The following is a 14,755-nucleotide window of genomic DNA, read 5'->3' on the forward strand; positions in this document are numbered from 1 at the left end:
GAGCTCGACGTTGGGCAAATATCATTGCAAACTCTAAGCTATTGCCCACGCTCCGCCATTGACGACATAGCTTTAATCTACCCATCACGACTACTGCCCCGCAGAAACACAACAGCGGCGGCCGATCCCAAAATCCATCAGCAATCCCCCGGTTTCTGTCATTCCATTCTCTGTCGGCCACCGGCGGAAGAATGGGTCTGAACTTGGAGGAAATCTATGGCCAAACTATAGTTGAGGAGCAGCGCCCGAATGAGTATTCGGAATATCAGCCGAAGAAGGGTTATGGCTGGGCCAACACTCTGCCCGAGCGGCAAGGTCTCTATGACCCGGAATATGAGAAGGACGCTTGCGGTGTAGGCTTTGCTGCGTAAGTTGATTTCCTACCTGCAACCGGTCTGAGAAAGCAGGTCCTAATCTGTGCTTTTCTGCAGAAATATTAAAGGCAAGGCTAGCCATAAGATCGTTAGCGATGGTGAGTCCCTAAGAGCAGAAATGCGGGAGATTATCTGCTGACATGGCGTCCTTTACAGCCCGGAATCTGCTCTGTAACATGACGCACCGAGGTGCGGTTGGTTCGGATGCGCGAGACGGTGATGGTGCCGGTGTAATGACCAGTATCCCTCACAAGTTCTTCATTAAAAACTTTGCGCGCGAAGTGGGTGTGGATCTTCCTCCCCTTGGCCAGTATGCTGTCGGTAACCTTTTCTTCAAACCCGACGAGGAGGCTTTGAAGGAGTCCATCAAGCAGTTTGAGGAGATCGCCACGTCGCTTGGACTGCGCGTACTTGGGTGGCGTGAGGTTCCTCGCGATTCAACCATTCTCGGTCCCGCAGCTCTGTCTCGAGAGCCCACCATCCTGCAGCCGTTCGTGGTGCTGAAGTCCGCTTACGGCGAGGGAAACAAGCCTGATATAACTGATCCAGAGCAATTTGACACAAAGACATTCGAGCTTCAGTTGTATGTCCTGCGAAAGCGGGCTACGCACATCATTGGCCTTGCCAACTGGTTCTACCTGTGCTCTCTCAGCAACCGCAACATTGTGTACAAGGGTCAGCTCGCCCCTATCCAGGTGTACCAGTACTACCACGATTTGGTGAACGTTGACTATGAAGGTCACTTTGCTCTCGTTCACTCTCGTTTCTCTACCAACACATTCCCCTCTTGGGACCGTGCACAGCCTCTCCGATGGGCTGCTCACAACGGTGAGATTAACACTCTCCGAGGAAACAAAAATTGGATGCGTGCTCGCGAGGGTTTGCTGAAGTCCGACATTTTCGGCGAGGAGCTCGAGTCTCTGCTCCCTATCGTCGAAGACGGCGGTTCCGACTCTGCTGCCTTTGATAACGTCCTGGAATTGCTGATGATCAACGGCGTCCTTTCTCTTCCTGAAGCCGTTATGATCATGATTCCCGAGGCGTGGCAGGATAACCCAGCTATGGACCCGGCCAAGGCCGCCTTTTACGAGTGGGCTGCTTGCCAGATGGAGCCCTGGGATGGCCCGGCTCTCTTCACTTTCTCAGATGGACGTTACTGTGGCGCCAACCTGGACCGTAACGGTTTGCGTCCTTGCCGCTTCTACGTGACCGATGACGACCGTATCATCTGTGCGTCCGAAGTAGGTGCTGTCGACATTGACCAGGAGCGAGTCGTTCAGAAGGGCCGTCTGCAGCCTGGAAAAATGCTTCTGGTTGACACGGTCGCTGGTCGTATTATTGATGACTCTGAGCTTAAATACACAGTTGCCCACCGCCATGACTTCAGTAGTTGGCTGAATAAGGAGCTCGTTAAGCTTCCTGCTATTACCGAGAAGCTGGTTGAGCAGAATATGGATCTCCGTCACGACCTCGACAACACCACTGTTCAGAATGACCCTCGCCTCAAGGCCTTCGGGTACTCATTTGAGCAGGTCACTCTCCTCCTCGGCCCCATGGGAGCTGACTCCAAGGAGGCTCTTGGTTCTATGGGTAACGATGCTCCTCTTGCCTGCATCGCCAAACAGCCCCGCCTTCTGTACGAGTACTTCCGTCAACTTTTCGCTCAGGTCACCAACCCCCCTATTGATCCAATCCGTGAAGCCGTCGTCATGTCTCTGGAGTGCTACGTTGGTCCTCAGGGTAATCTGCTGGAAATGGACCCATCGCAGTGCCGCCGCCTGCTTCTTCCTTCTCCTATCCTGAGCATTCCCGAGTTCAATGCCCTCAAGAATATCAACACAGTCCACAAGGACTGGACAGTCAGGCTCATCGATATCACTTTCGAGAAGAAGAAGGGCGTCCCTGGGTACATCGAAGCTCTCGACCGTATTTGCGATGCCGCCACTGAAGCTATTCAACAAGGCGACAAGATCCTTATCCTTTCCGATCGTGCCACTTCTGCGGACAGAGTCCCAGTGTCCGCACTTTTGGCCACTGGCCTTGTTCACCACCACTTGGTTCGTAACAAGTGGAGATCTCTTGCTGCACTGATTGTCGAGACTGCGGAGGCCCGTGAGGTCCACCACATGTGTGTTCTCGTTGGTTATGGTGCCGATGGTATTAACCCTTACCTCGCCATGGAGTGCATCCTCAAGATGAACCGAGAAAAGTTGATCCGCAAGGAACTCTCCGACGAGAAGGTGATCGAGAACTACAAGGCCTCCTGCGACGGTGGTATCCTGAAAGTCATGAGCAAGATGGGTATCTCTACTCTAGCATCTTACAAGGGTGCTCAGATTTTTGAGGCTCTTGGTATTGATGACAGTGTCATTGACCGCTGTTTCACTGGCACTGCAAGCCGTATCCGCGGTATGAATTTTGAGCTGATCGCGCAGGATGCGTTCGCCATCCACGAGCGTGGTTACCCATCTCGTGCCATCGTCGATATCCCTGGTCTTAATGAGTCGGGTGAGTACCACTGGCGTGACGGTGGTGAAGATCATATCAACGATCCCGTCAGCATTGCCAATATCCAGGATGCTGTGCGCACGAAGAACGACAAGTCCTACGAGGCATACGCTAAGGCTGCCCACGAGCAGATTAAAAACTGCACTCTGCGTGGTATGCTTGAGTTCGACTTTGACCAGCGGACGCCCATTCCTATCGACCAGGTTGAACCATGGACAGAGATTGTTCGCCGATTCGTGACTGGTGCCATGTCGTACGGATCTATTTCGATGGAATCTCACTCTACCCTGGCTGTTGCCATGAACCGTCTAGGTGGAAAGTCTAACACTGGTGAAGGTGGTGAGGACCCAGAGCGCAGCAAGCGCATGGAGAACGGAGATACCATGCGCTCTGCCATCAAGCAGATTGCTTCTGGCCGCTTCGGTGTCACATCCCACTACCTCGCAGACGCCGACGAACTGCAGATCAAAATGGCCCAAGGTGCTAAGCCTGGAGAGGGTGGTGAACTTCCTGGGCACAAGGTCGTTGGTCCCATTGCCCACACTCGCTATTCCACTCCCGGTGTCGGTCTCATCTCACCTCCGCCACACCATGACATCTACTCCATTGAGGATCTTAAGCAACTTATCTATGATCTCAAGTGCTCTAACCCCCGTGCTCGCGTCTCCGTCAAGCTAGTTTCCGAGGTCGGAGTTGGTATTGTCGCCTCTGGTGTGGCTAAGGCCAAGGCGGACCACATTCTCATCTCTGGTCACGACGGTGGTACCGGTGCTTCTCGCTGGACTGGTATCAAGTATGCCGGTCTTCCTTGGGAGTTGGGTCTCGCAGAGACTCACCAGACCCTCGTGCTCAACGATCTCCGTGGCCGTGTTATTGTTCAGACTGATGGTCAGATCCGCACTGGACGCGATGTCGCTGTTGCTTGTCTTCTCGGTGCTGAAGAATTTGGCTTCGCCACGACTCCTTTGATCGCCATGGGGTGCATTATGATGAGTAAGGATCCCTGTCCGGTATACGTATCATTGCAGCCGCTAATTTGGTGTATAGGGAAATGTCACCTAAATACCTGCCCTGTTGGTTCCCCCAGCAGTTCACCCTTGTTGTATTATCTACATTTATTAATTAATTCTTTAGGTCGGTATAGCTACCCAGGATCCTGAGCTTCGCAAAAAGTTTGAGGGCCAGCCGGAGCACGTGATCAACTTCTTCTACTACATCGCCAATGAGCTGCGGGCTATCATGGCAAAGCTGGGAATTCGTACCATCAATGAGATGGTCGGTCGTGCTGAGCTTCTTAAGGTCCGCGACGACCTCACCAATCCCAAGCAGGAGAACATTGATCTTTCTCTCATTCTCACTCCTGCTCACTCTCTCCGTCCCGGTGTTGCCACCTACAATGTTCGCAAGCAGGATCACCGCCTTCACACTCGCCTTGACAACAAGCTCATTGCCGAGTCCGAGCTCGCCCTTGAAAAGGGCCTGCCTTGCCGTGTTGAGTGCGATGTTGTTAATACGGATCGTGCTCTGGGTGCCACTCTTTCTTACCAAGTCAGCCGTCGCTACGGCGGAGAAGGTCTTCCACAAGACACCATCCACTCCAACATCAAGGGATCGGCGGGTCAATCGTTCGGTGCTTACCTCGCTCCTGGTATCACTTTGGAGCTTGAGGGCGATGCGAATGACTATGTTGGCAAGGGTTTGTCAGGTGGTCGTCTAATTGTTTACCCCCCGCGCGGTGCGGCTTTCAAGGCTGAGGAGAATGTCATCGTCGGTAACACCTGTTTGTACGGTGCCACTCGTGGTACCTGCTTCTTCCGCGGTGTTGCTGCTGAGCGTTTCGCTGTCCGTAACTCTGGTGCTACTGCGGTCGTTGAAGGTGTCGGTGACCACGGCTGTGAATACATGACCGGTGGTCGCGTTGTGGTTCTCGGTTCAACCGGCCGTAACTTTGCTGCCGGTATGTCCGGTGGAATTGCTTACATTCTGGACATGAACCAGGACTTCCTTTCCAAGGTCAATATGGAGATGGTGGAATGCTCTGGCCTTGAAGACCCAGCTGAAATTGCCTTCCTTCGCGGTTTGATTGAGGATCACCACCACTATACCGGCTCCGAGTTGGCCGCCCGTATCCTCTTGGACTTCACCCGTGCTCTTCCTCACTTTATCAAGGTCTTACCAACAGACTACAAGCGTACTCTCGAGGAAGAAGCCGCGAAGGCTGCCGCTGCGAAGAAGGCGGAAACCACTATCCCTCAGTTGCCTAGTGTTCCTGTCGAGAAGCAGAAGCCCAAGGCTGAAGGCGATGCCAAGAAGGCGGAGCTGTTGGACATTGAAGACAGTGTCACCGACTCCAAGGTCGAGAAGAAGAGGACTGCTCTTATCCTTGACAAGACCCGCGGTTTCATGAAGTACAACCGCCGCAGCGAAAAGTACCGTAACCCGGCCACCCGTACCCGTGACTGGGCGGAGCTCTCTTCTCGTCTCACTGAGGATGAGCTCAAGTATCAGTCCGCTCGTTGCATGGACTGCGGTGTTCCCTTCTGCCAGTCCGATACCGGTTGCCCAATCTCAAACATCATTCCCAAGTGGAACGAGCTTGTCTTCCAGAACCAGTGGCAGGATGCTCTCAATCGTCTGCTCATGACCAACAATTTCCCTGAGTTTACTGGCCGTGTCTGCCCTGCTCCTTGTGAGGGCGCCTGTGTCTTGGGTATTAACGAAGACCCTGTTGGTATCAAGTCAATTGAGTGTGCCATCATTGACCGTGGGTTTGAGATGGGCTGGATGGTTCCTCGTCCTCCTCCCGTCCGCACCGGCAAAACCGTTGCTATCATCGGATCTGGTCCGGCTGGTCTTGCGGCTGCTGACCAGCTCAACCGCGTTGGACACAGTGTTACTGTCTATGAGCGTGCCGATCGTATTGGTGGTTTGCTTATGTACGGTATCCCTAACATGAAGCTTGACAAGAAGATTGTCCAGCGCCGTGTCGACCTGATGGCTGCCGAAGGCGTTAAGTTTGTCACCGGTGTGTCTGTTGGTCCTGACAGCGAAGTCTCCCTGGATTCTCTCCGCAAGAGCAATGATGCTGTGATCATCGCCACCGGCGCTACCGTTGCCCGTGACCTCAAAGTTCCCGGCCGTGAGCTCGAGGGTATTCATTTCGCCATGCAGTTCTTGCACAAGAACACCAAATCTCTCCTCGACTCTGAATTGGCGGATGGCGCTTACATCTCCGCCAAGGACAAGCACGTCGTCGTCATCGGAGGCGGTGATACCGGCAACGACTGCATTGGCACCTCTGTCCGCCATGGCGCCAAGTCTGTTGTCAACTTCGAACTGTTGCCTCAGCCTCCTCCTGAGCGTGCTCGTGACAACCCCTGGCCTCAGTGGCCCCGTATTTACCGTGTCGATTATGGTCACTCCGAGGTCAAGACCCACATGGGCAAGGACCCCCGTGAGTACTGCATCATGTCTAAGGAGTTTGTCGACGACGGTAACGGCCGCGTGAAGGGCATTAACACTGTCCGTGTTGAATGGACTAAGAGCGCCACTGGTGGATGGGACATGAAGACCGTTGAGGGTAGCGAGCAGTTCTTCCCTGCCGACCTTGTGCTTCTCTCCATGGGTTTCCTCGGCCCTGAAGACCGCCTTCTTGGAGAAGAAATCGAGCGAGATGCCCGTAAGAATGTCAAGACCCCCCCTGGTCACTATGGCACCAACGTTCCCGGTGTCTACGCTGCTGGTGATTGCCGCCGCGGACAGTCCCTCATCGTTTGGGGTATCAACGAAGGTCGCCAGTGCGCTCGCGAGGTTGATACCTTCCTTTCTGGCATCAGCTCTCAGCTCCCTGTTACCGGTGGTATCGTTCGCCGCCCCGCCGTCGATGCTGTCCGCCAGGCCACCGAGACAGTGACCATCGCCGCATAAACGCAACAACACAACAAATAGACTTTCGGCACGCTGGACAGGCTCCCGCGCAACGACAGGTTCGTTCTATGTCTCATGATGACGATGATCTACGAAAATTACCATGTCGGCAAATGGAGAGAAAAGACTTTGCCTCTGGATCTGCGGGATAATTGTTTAGTTGGTGGGATTGTATTCTATCTATTACGATGGATTCCTGCACGGTCATGGATAGAAGGGAGATTCTTTCGAATCACAGCCTATACATCTTGCTTTTTTTGCGATTCAACTGTTATTGCTTTTTTCGAAAAGAAGCTTGTGCTTTGAGTGCAGCGTTTTTCTCAAAATATGCCCAGGTGTTGGAGCGTGTTCAGTCATCTACTTCATTGTACATATTTTCCATTGATATAATTCATATCTACTATGTTCTTACAACATTCTTCATCCAGAAATCCATAGACACTGTAAAATCTAGGCTGCATATTGGGGTATTGATGACGCCCAGTGAAATTCACACAGAGTTTTGTATTATCCACCATTACTCCTTTTTCTCTTAATCATATACATCGTCCTCGGATGCCCCTTCATCCCTAAAACCCTAGGCTTCCTTTCTGTTCTCTCATTTCGCACATGCTCAGGGACTTCTTATGAAGACTCTGACCTCCACGACATTGGACTGATGAGTTGGCGCGCCGCCCTCCTCCTTTCCCGTTCTTGCATCCTTCTTGCCCTCCTCCTTGCCTCCTCCTTGCCTCCTCATACATCATCATCTCTCCCGCAGACCACATTGTATCGAGCACCTTATCCCCAACAAGCAAAACTCCAGCAAGAAACTCGTACGTGTAGTCGAGCCGGCTATCTGAGATAGACACCATCGCCCACAAGTTGCGTATGAGCATCTCGTCGTCCAGCGTCGTTGGTGTTTTTAGAATGGACTTCCGTGGGACGTGCGTGCGGTGCAGGAGCTGCCGCCTCCCTGGCAATGAAGATGGAAAAGAAAGGGAGGAGGCGTGCGGGGACCAGAAGATTGATGGCTGCTCCTGTGCTTCAGCTTCTTCGTGTGAGTCTGGGGTCTCCAGAATGCCGATTCCGCTGCCGCTACCGCTACGGCTCGGACTTTCCCTGCGACTCTTCCTGAGATTACGGCTTGAACTCTGACGTTCAGCACCATAATCAGCACCATAAACATAGTTTTGGCTCTTTTTCGTTCTTCTCTGCGGGTACTCACTTAGTCCCGGCGCAGAGGCCTCGGGCACACCGTCCAGAAACTCATTACTTATACCGCCCCAGTGAACGCTTTTACCGTGGCGCGGAGTGCGACAGTATCGAACGCCCTTGTCGTTGTTACTGCTGTTGCTATAACCAATGCCAGAAAGGTCACCTTCCTCGGCAATAGGGGTTGCAACCTCCTCACCGAACTGTGGACTCAGCCCACGGCCGTAGTATGAGAGGGGCTCATGGTCGTCGTCAGGATCGTCGTAGTCATACTCACGCCGGCGATGGTGGAGTTTTGGTGCTGGTGAGAGACTTGATTCACGATCGTAGTCGCGGTTGCGGGCCCGTTTGGCGGGATTGACGGCTGCGATGAGAACGTCTGAAAGACGGTCGACGAGGCTGTAAAGGATAGGCATTTTTGTCTGTCACTTTGAAATTGTTTGCTTGTCAGTTTCAAGATTATGAGAAGGGTTTTGCTTGCTTAATTTGTTATTAAGGCATACAATATCGAGGGAGAGACCATAAATAGACCTATTGTACAAAATGGGATAAAGGGGATGAGAGACAATTGCAGTCGCTGGTGAAAGGTTTATTTATCTTGATGAGGGCCAAACATATCCTGTCAGACCATTTAAGTTTTTTCCGGCATTGACTTGATGAAAAGGTGAAAGGACAAATGGCTGCACTTTGTGAAAGGGCTCATGTATCATAAGAGCAATAAATGATCATGAAATCCATTCAAACCCGAAATAACTCTCTAAAAGAGAATGCCTAACCTTTGTCTTACTTTTATTCATTATAGTCTTGTTATACATTCGTCGTATTGTACATGTCAAGCCCAGACCGAACAAGCAGAAGAAGGTATCTCTAATCAAGCTATTAGCAAATAGCAACCACGGCAAAGAACGAGCACACTCACACATAAGAGATGAGAAGGAAATATCAGACAGTATTAGCCGCATGCCTTGCGCGCGCCTGAGCCTCCTCTTCAGCTTGTATCTCCCTCTCCAGTGCCGCAAAATCCCCCTGGAAACACCCCTTGACCGGCTCCGTCCTCACATCCCAAACATCCTCACTACTCGGGCCTGTCTTATATTTAATGGCTTTCTTCCGATAATGATCCCGGATGATCTTCTTCTTCTCAGTCTCCCGGAACGTCCGCGTCTTCATACACAGCCAGAAATTCTCCCAGTGCTCGCTGCACGATCGTAGTTCGCCATATCTATAAACATTGACAAATTGTCCGCCTAGCGACTGACAAAAGAAGGCGTAGTCAAAGGCGTCACGGCAAGACATCGTATCCGGGTAGAGGGATTCGGGGGCTATGGACGTTGGTGGAGATTGAAGGTCTAATGCTGATGTGCCCGTAGCTGAGTCTGTGGTTGCGCCTTCGACTGAGGCCTGTTGTGTCTGTTCGGCCTGTTTGATGTCGCTTTGTAGACTTGCCCATAATTTGGCGACTTCGGCGTCTGCTTGCTCTTCTCGGCTGAGCTTTTGTGACTCTGATTGTTGTTGCGTTGGTGGTTGAGTTGGTTGTGCTGAGGGTTGAGTTGGTTGGGACTCGGGTGAGTCCTTTTTAGGAGCCAATGAATTCCAGAGCCAACCCATTTGTACGAGTCTCGACCTGTGTTCCAGACAAGTAATGTGTATATATAGGTTTCGGTGTGTAGTTAAATGCAATGTTATCAATGGGCGGAGTTACAGAGACGATGTTTGTTCTGTTTGCGCTGTTTGTCTCCGCCGCTTGGCGGTGTAGCTTAGGACCCGTCATTGGGTCTAAAACGAACCGATAATCTATGAACTCTAATCGGCTAGATCGACTCTGACGTCACCCATCGCAAACGACCAGCAGCTCAGTTCTTCATCGCTCGTCTGCGTTTACAGTATGCTTCCATCCTCGCAAGCATGACGCGCGCCCTATTCTCTGGAAGGGTGTTCCACGGTTACCGGCGTTTGCCATGCTGGCGGATCTCTTCTGCTTATCGGGTCCTGAATGTTTATACTGCCCGACAAGCAAGTTCTACCAGTACAATCGGCTCTGCGAACGTCAGCTCGCTCGAGACGGGACATATCACTTTGGAAGATAATGAAGGGCTAGTATTCGTCAACAGTGAGAATTTACGCGTGTGCGTCTTGGGTATTGGCTCAACATATTCTAGATATTTTCCCACGAAAGCTTCAATGGCTACTACAATTGGGCCCTCTCAATGGCACGCATTCCTATGAGAAAGCTTTGAAACGCATCAACCGTCCGCAACTTGCAGCGTCCGATCCGCTGCATATCATTCGCCGTGTACTTCCCCAAGACCTGGACATCGACGTCAAAGACGTCATCCCCCGCTTCCGTGAAGGCGGTGCCTTTGTGAAGTATGCTCGCAAATCAGAAGCAACAGACGCCGAAATCGAGGCTAGTATCAAAGAGCATTTGGAAAAGAATCCTATCCGGCCGTGGTTCAACCCCTTCCAACAAGCAACAGTTGCTCACGTCCAAGGCAGGCCGTGGATCGAAGACCTCTATCGCATTCCTAGTCCGCGTATAAGAGTTGAATTTCATCCAGCTACACCTGAGGGGTCAGCGACAGAGTTGACCACAGAAGTCCTCTACTCGGTTTTCCGCAGGTATGGAAAACTTCGTTATATTGAGCAACAGCCGCCGGACTCGAAAGTCACGCCAAGGTATGCATTGGTTGAATTCGCACGCCCTAGCAACGCGGTTACTGCAAAAAACTGCGTCCACGGGTTTACCATACCTCCTGAAGGAGGAGAAGGCAAGTCCGGCACTCGGGTCAAGATCAAGTATGAAAGGAAGATTAGACTGTCTATGATCAAGGACTGGCTCCTGAGCCATCCCCGTCTAGTGATTCCTGCCGTTGCCGCTCTCATTGCCGCTATCACAGTGACTATTTTCGACCCGATACGTACCTTTTTCATCAAAATGAAGATCAAGGCGACGCTGCAGATAGAAGAGAACAAATTCCTTCAATGGGTCCGGTACCAGGTCAGCAAAGCGAATATATACTTCAGACAGAGCAAACCCGATGTTCGGGGCTTGTCAGCAATCTGGGAGGATCGTCATAACGATATTGAACAGCTCAACTCTTGGTTGACAGAAAGTGCGGAAACCTTCATTGTGATACACGGCCCGCGTGGCTCAGGCAAGCGCGAATTAGTTTTGGACCGGACTTTAAAAGACAACAAGTATAAACTTATTATCGACTGTAAACAGATCCAAGACGCCAAAGGGGACACAGCGAAGATTGCCCGAGCAGCTAGCCAAGTGGGATACCGTCCAGTATTCTCGTGGATGAACAGTATCAGCAGCTTTATCGACCTTGCGGCACAGGGTATGATTGGCACGAAGGCAGGATTCTCCGAGACCCTGGATGCCCAGCTCAGCAACATCTGGCAAAACACTGCGGTAGCTCTCAAGAGCATCACATTGGAGCACCGAAAGAAGACAGATCCGGATGCGCAACTTTCCGATGAGGAATACCTTGAGGCTCACCCCGAAGTACGGCCAGTAGTAGTCATTGATAACTACCTTCACAATAACCCGGAGGCTACCAGTGTAGTTTATGACAAGATCACAGAGTGGGCTGCGGGTCTGGCAACCGGAAATATTGCACATGTCATATTTTTGACAACTGATGTGTCCTTCGCGAAACCTCTAAGCAAAGCCCTCCCGAACACGGTCTTTCGAACAATTTCACTAGGCGATTGCTCTCTTGAGGTCGGCCGAAAATTCGTGCTCAATCATCTGGAACATGAAGCAAGGAACAAGAACAAAGATACCCGGCACGAAGAGGACCTGGCAGAACTTGATAGCTGCATTGGCGTGCTAGGAGGGCGTCTTACGGATCTCGAGTTCATGGCGCATCGTATCGAGGCTGGAGAAACGCCCCGAGGAGCCGTCACCCGCATCGTGGAACAATCAGCCTCCGAGATTTTGAAGATGTTCATTTTGAATCCTGAGTCCGAATCACAGAAGTGGACTCACCAACAGGCCTGGCATTTGATCAAAACCCTCGCACGCTCGAAGGACGGCAGCGTACCCTACAATCATGTCATTCAATCTGACTTGTTCAAATCAAACAGTCAAGCTCTCCGTGAGCTCGAACAGGCGGAGCTGATATCAATCGTCACCGTCAATGGCTCGCCTGAGAGGGTGAGGGCTGGCAGGCCGGTTTATCAGGCTGTGTTCAAGCGATTGACTGAAAACAAGGCCTTGAGCAGCCGCTTGGATATGGAGGTCTTGTCACAGCTCATCAGTAAAGAGAACAAGAGCATTGGAAAGTACGAAGAGGAGCTCCTCTTGCTAGGGAAGCTGCCAAAGCAGCCTCGAGAACTCACAGGGAGAATCCAATGGTTGCTGCAGAAGGTGTACAACTCGCAGAACAAGATTGCAAAGTATGAAGCTGAAAGTGCAGCACTCCAAAAGATGCTGCAAAGTGAGCATTAGTTATCATATTTACTTTGCAATAGTGGGCAGGCCCGTATGTATTCTAGACCAATTTCTACTCTGTATATTGATTTCACATGCTTGCTGCGTTTGTTACGGAATCTGCTGATGTCAGCTGTAAATTACCGTATCGCCGCTTCCAAGGTCGACTAACTTCTGCACGAATCTCTGCCTTTTCATTCAGTAGCAAGAAATTTTTGGATAGTTAACCATCTCAATTCCAATGACTAAACGTATAGAATCCGTTTTCTTCTTATAATTCATTCCTGCCAGGGACTTCTCACCTATACCTCTGGGCTTTCGACCCTGAGGTTCATGCGACATCTTCATTAGAGACATGAACACTATACAAGGAGCCTATGATGGGCTACAGCCAAAAACACTGGTCTTGGCCGCGATATACATTTTGATATGTGTTATCATTTTTACGCGCATCCTCACCGGACTTCAAAGCTATAAGAAGACAGACACAGCACAGCCGCGTCGGCCTAGGACAGCGCCGTATTGGATACCATGGTTTGGCCATAGTCTTTCGTTCGCTCGGAATCACATAGAGTTTCTAGAGAATACCAGGTTAGTGGAATCATCCTTATTGCATTATATTTTGCTGACTCTGTAGGCATCGACTGAACGAGACTGTATTTGCCATCGTGATGAGCGGGGCAAAGCACAACGTTGTCATGTCCCCATCGATGATCAAGTCCGTCTTGACATTTAGAGGAGTAACAACGGCCCCGCTAGTTCAACATGTTTCAAGGAATATTCTCGGTGACCGGGGTGTCTTTCAGAAGCTAAACCCCTCTGACCGTCATGTGTTTGTCCATAACGTTCCAAACCAATTCATGCATGAGCCGTCACTATCTCAGACATCAGGGGCTGCCGCCCGATTCATCGAACGTGAAACTCCTAATTTGGTGACTTTCTCCGCAGCTCCTATTGACCAGATGCTCTGGGAGCGGCCGGGTGATGTCACAGTTATCGAGGGAAAGGGCCAGCAAGTCTGCGAGGTAGATTTCTTCGCCCTCATTAGATATTTTGTTGGGACCGTGACGACAACTTCTCTATTCGGCCAAGCGATTTTGGACACTTTTCCAACATTGCTTCAAGATGTCTGGAGTGTTGATGACCAGTTCGCTACCTTGTCCATGGGACCGCCTCGCTATTTAACTCCAGGAATTTCTGCAGCGTATATGGCCCGTGATCGACTATTGGATGCTCTTGCAATATTTCACCAAGCTTTGCTACTCTGGGATGAAGGGAAAGACCTTGGGATGGAATTCCGCGACCTTCGTGATCTGGAAGACGTCTCGGAGCCGATCAAGAACCGCGCGCGCATGGCGAAGGACATGGGACTGACGCCACAAGAGAGTGCTCCTGCGCATCTAGCATTGCTCTGGGCTATGAATGGGAACTCGCCTAACATCGTATTCTACCATCTCCTTCATCTCTACGCTAACCCGACGCTCCTGGAGGATCTTCGAAAGGAGATCGCCCCGTTTGTCAAAGTCTCGAGGCCGACTCGAGAGGAAACCGGGTTTCCGATACTGGAGGCACCTAGACTTTCTATTGACATCGATAAACTGTGTGATTCTTGTGAACTTCTGAAAGCGAGTTTCTACGAGACTCTACGCTTGGACTCTGCAGGGTTGTCCTTTCGGCAGTTGACCGCAGATCTGACTATCACGGAGAGTGAGGAAGAGGCCTCAAAGGCAGGCCGGTTAACGCCGGAGTCTTATTCCCTTAAAAATGGCGAGCTAGTGATCATACCCCATGGCGTCATCCACAACGATCCGACACACTTCTCCAATCCCGATCAATTCGACCCTCTCAGATTTATAAGAACTGACCCACAATCCGGCCAGAAGTACGCAAAGTCTGAGACCATGACTCCATTCGGGGGCGGCATGCCTGCCTGCAAAGGACGTGCTTTCGCGGAGAAAAAAATTCTCGCTCTTTCCGCAGCGATTATATCCTTGTGGCAGATTACGCCCGCAGAGGGAAAGAAATTCAAGATTCCAGAGCACAGAATCTCGAGTGCTGCATTTTTGCCGAAGAATGATATAAGGGTGCGGATGTCACCGCGATACCCTTCGTGATGTACATAGTTTGGTTATCGACTAGAAGGTTTGTATAGAAAGGCAATGATATATGATGAGTTGTGCAAATATGCGGGGAAATCTTTTGTTTTAGCACTAGCAGGATATGCCAGCGAATTGACGATGTGCCGACATAAAGCAGGGTCCATATATTCAAGGTCAGACCAATTGGAAGTCAGGTCAACATGCTGGAAAAG

The 14,755-nt window shown here is 51.1% G+C and overlaps 5 protein-coding genes across 5 annotated transcripts, besides 1 other annotated feature; 3 read left to right on the plus strand and 2 right to left on the minus strand.

Annotated features, from left to right (window-relative positions):
- Nucleotides 1-14,755: part of a sequence feature (contig 1.88 1..183820(1)) that runs on past both edges of the window.
- ANIA_05134 (glutamate synthase (NADH)) lies at nt 192-7,205 on the plus strand (the record flags this gene model as incomplete). Its single annotated transcript, XM_050612194.1, has 5 exons — nt 192-367; nt 432-472; nt 531-3,875; nt 3,930-3,955; nt 4,017-7,205. The coding sequence occupies 5 exons, from the start codon at nt 192-194 to the stop codon at nt 6,807-6,809; spliced, it is 6,381 nt and encodes a 2,126-aa protein (XP_050468140.1). The 3' UTR covers nt 6,810-7,205.
- ANIA_05135 (uncharacterized protein) lies at nt 7,379-8,419 on the minus strand (the record flags this gene model as incomplete). The annotated part of the gene is made up of 1 exon (XM_657647.1): nt 7,379-8,419. One exon carries the CDS (start codon nt 8,417-8,419, stop codon nt 7,379-7,381), a length of 1,041 nt encoding a protein of 346 aa, XP_662739.1.
- ANIA_05136 (EMI1 family protein) lies at nt 8,946-9,611 on the minus strand (the record flags this gene model as incomplete). The annotated part of the gene is made up of 1 exon (XM_657648.1): nt 8,946-9,611. The coding sequence occupies one exon, from the start codon at nt 9,609-9,611 to the stop codon at nt 8,946-8,948; it is 666 nt and encodes a 221-aa protein (XP_662740.1).
- yme2 (putative RNA12 protein) lies at nt 9,909-12,468 on the plus strand (the record flags this gene model as incomplete). Its single annotated transcript, XM_657649.2, has 2 exons — nt 9,909-10,113; nt 10,163-12,468. 2 exons carry the CDS (start codon nt 9,909-9,911, stop codon nt 12,460-12,462), a joined length of 2,505 nt encoding a protein of 834 aa, XP_662741.2. The 3' UTR covers nt 12,463-12,468.
- ANIA_10647 (cytochrome P450) lies at nt 12,800-14,692 on the plus strand (the record flags this gene model as incomplete). Its single annotated transcript, XM_050612195.1, has 2 exons — nt 12,800-13,035; nt 13,082-14,692. The coding sequence occupies 2 exons, from the start codon at nt 12,800-12,802 to the stop codon at nt 14,556-14,558; spliced, it is 1,713 nt and encodes a 570-aa protein (XP_050468141.1). The 3' UTR covers nt 14,559-14,692.

Source organism: Aspergillus nidulans, chromosome V (assembly GCF_000011425.1).
Source record: "Aspergillus nidulans FGSC A4 chromosome V".
Lineage (NCBI taxonomy): Eukaryota > Fungi > Ascomycota > Eurotiomycetes > Eurotiales > Aspergillaceae > Aspergillus > Aspergillus nidulans.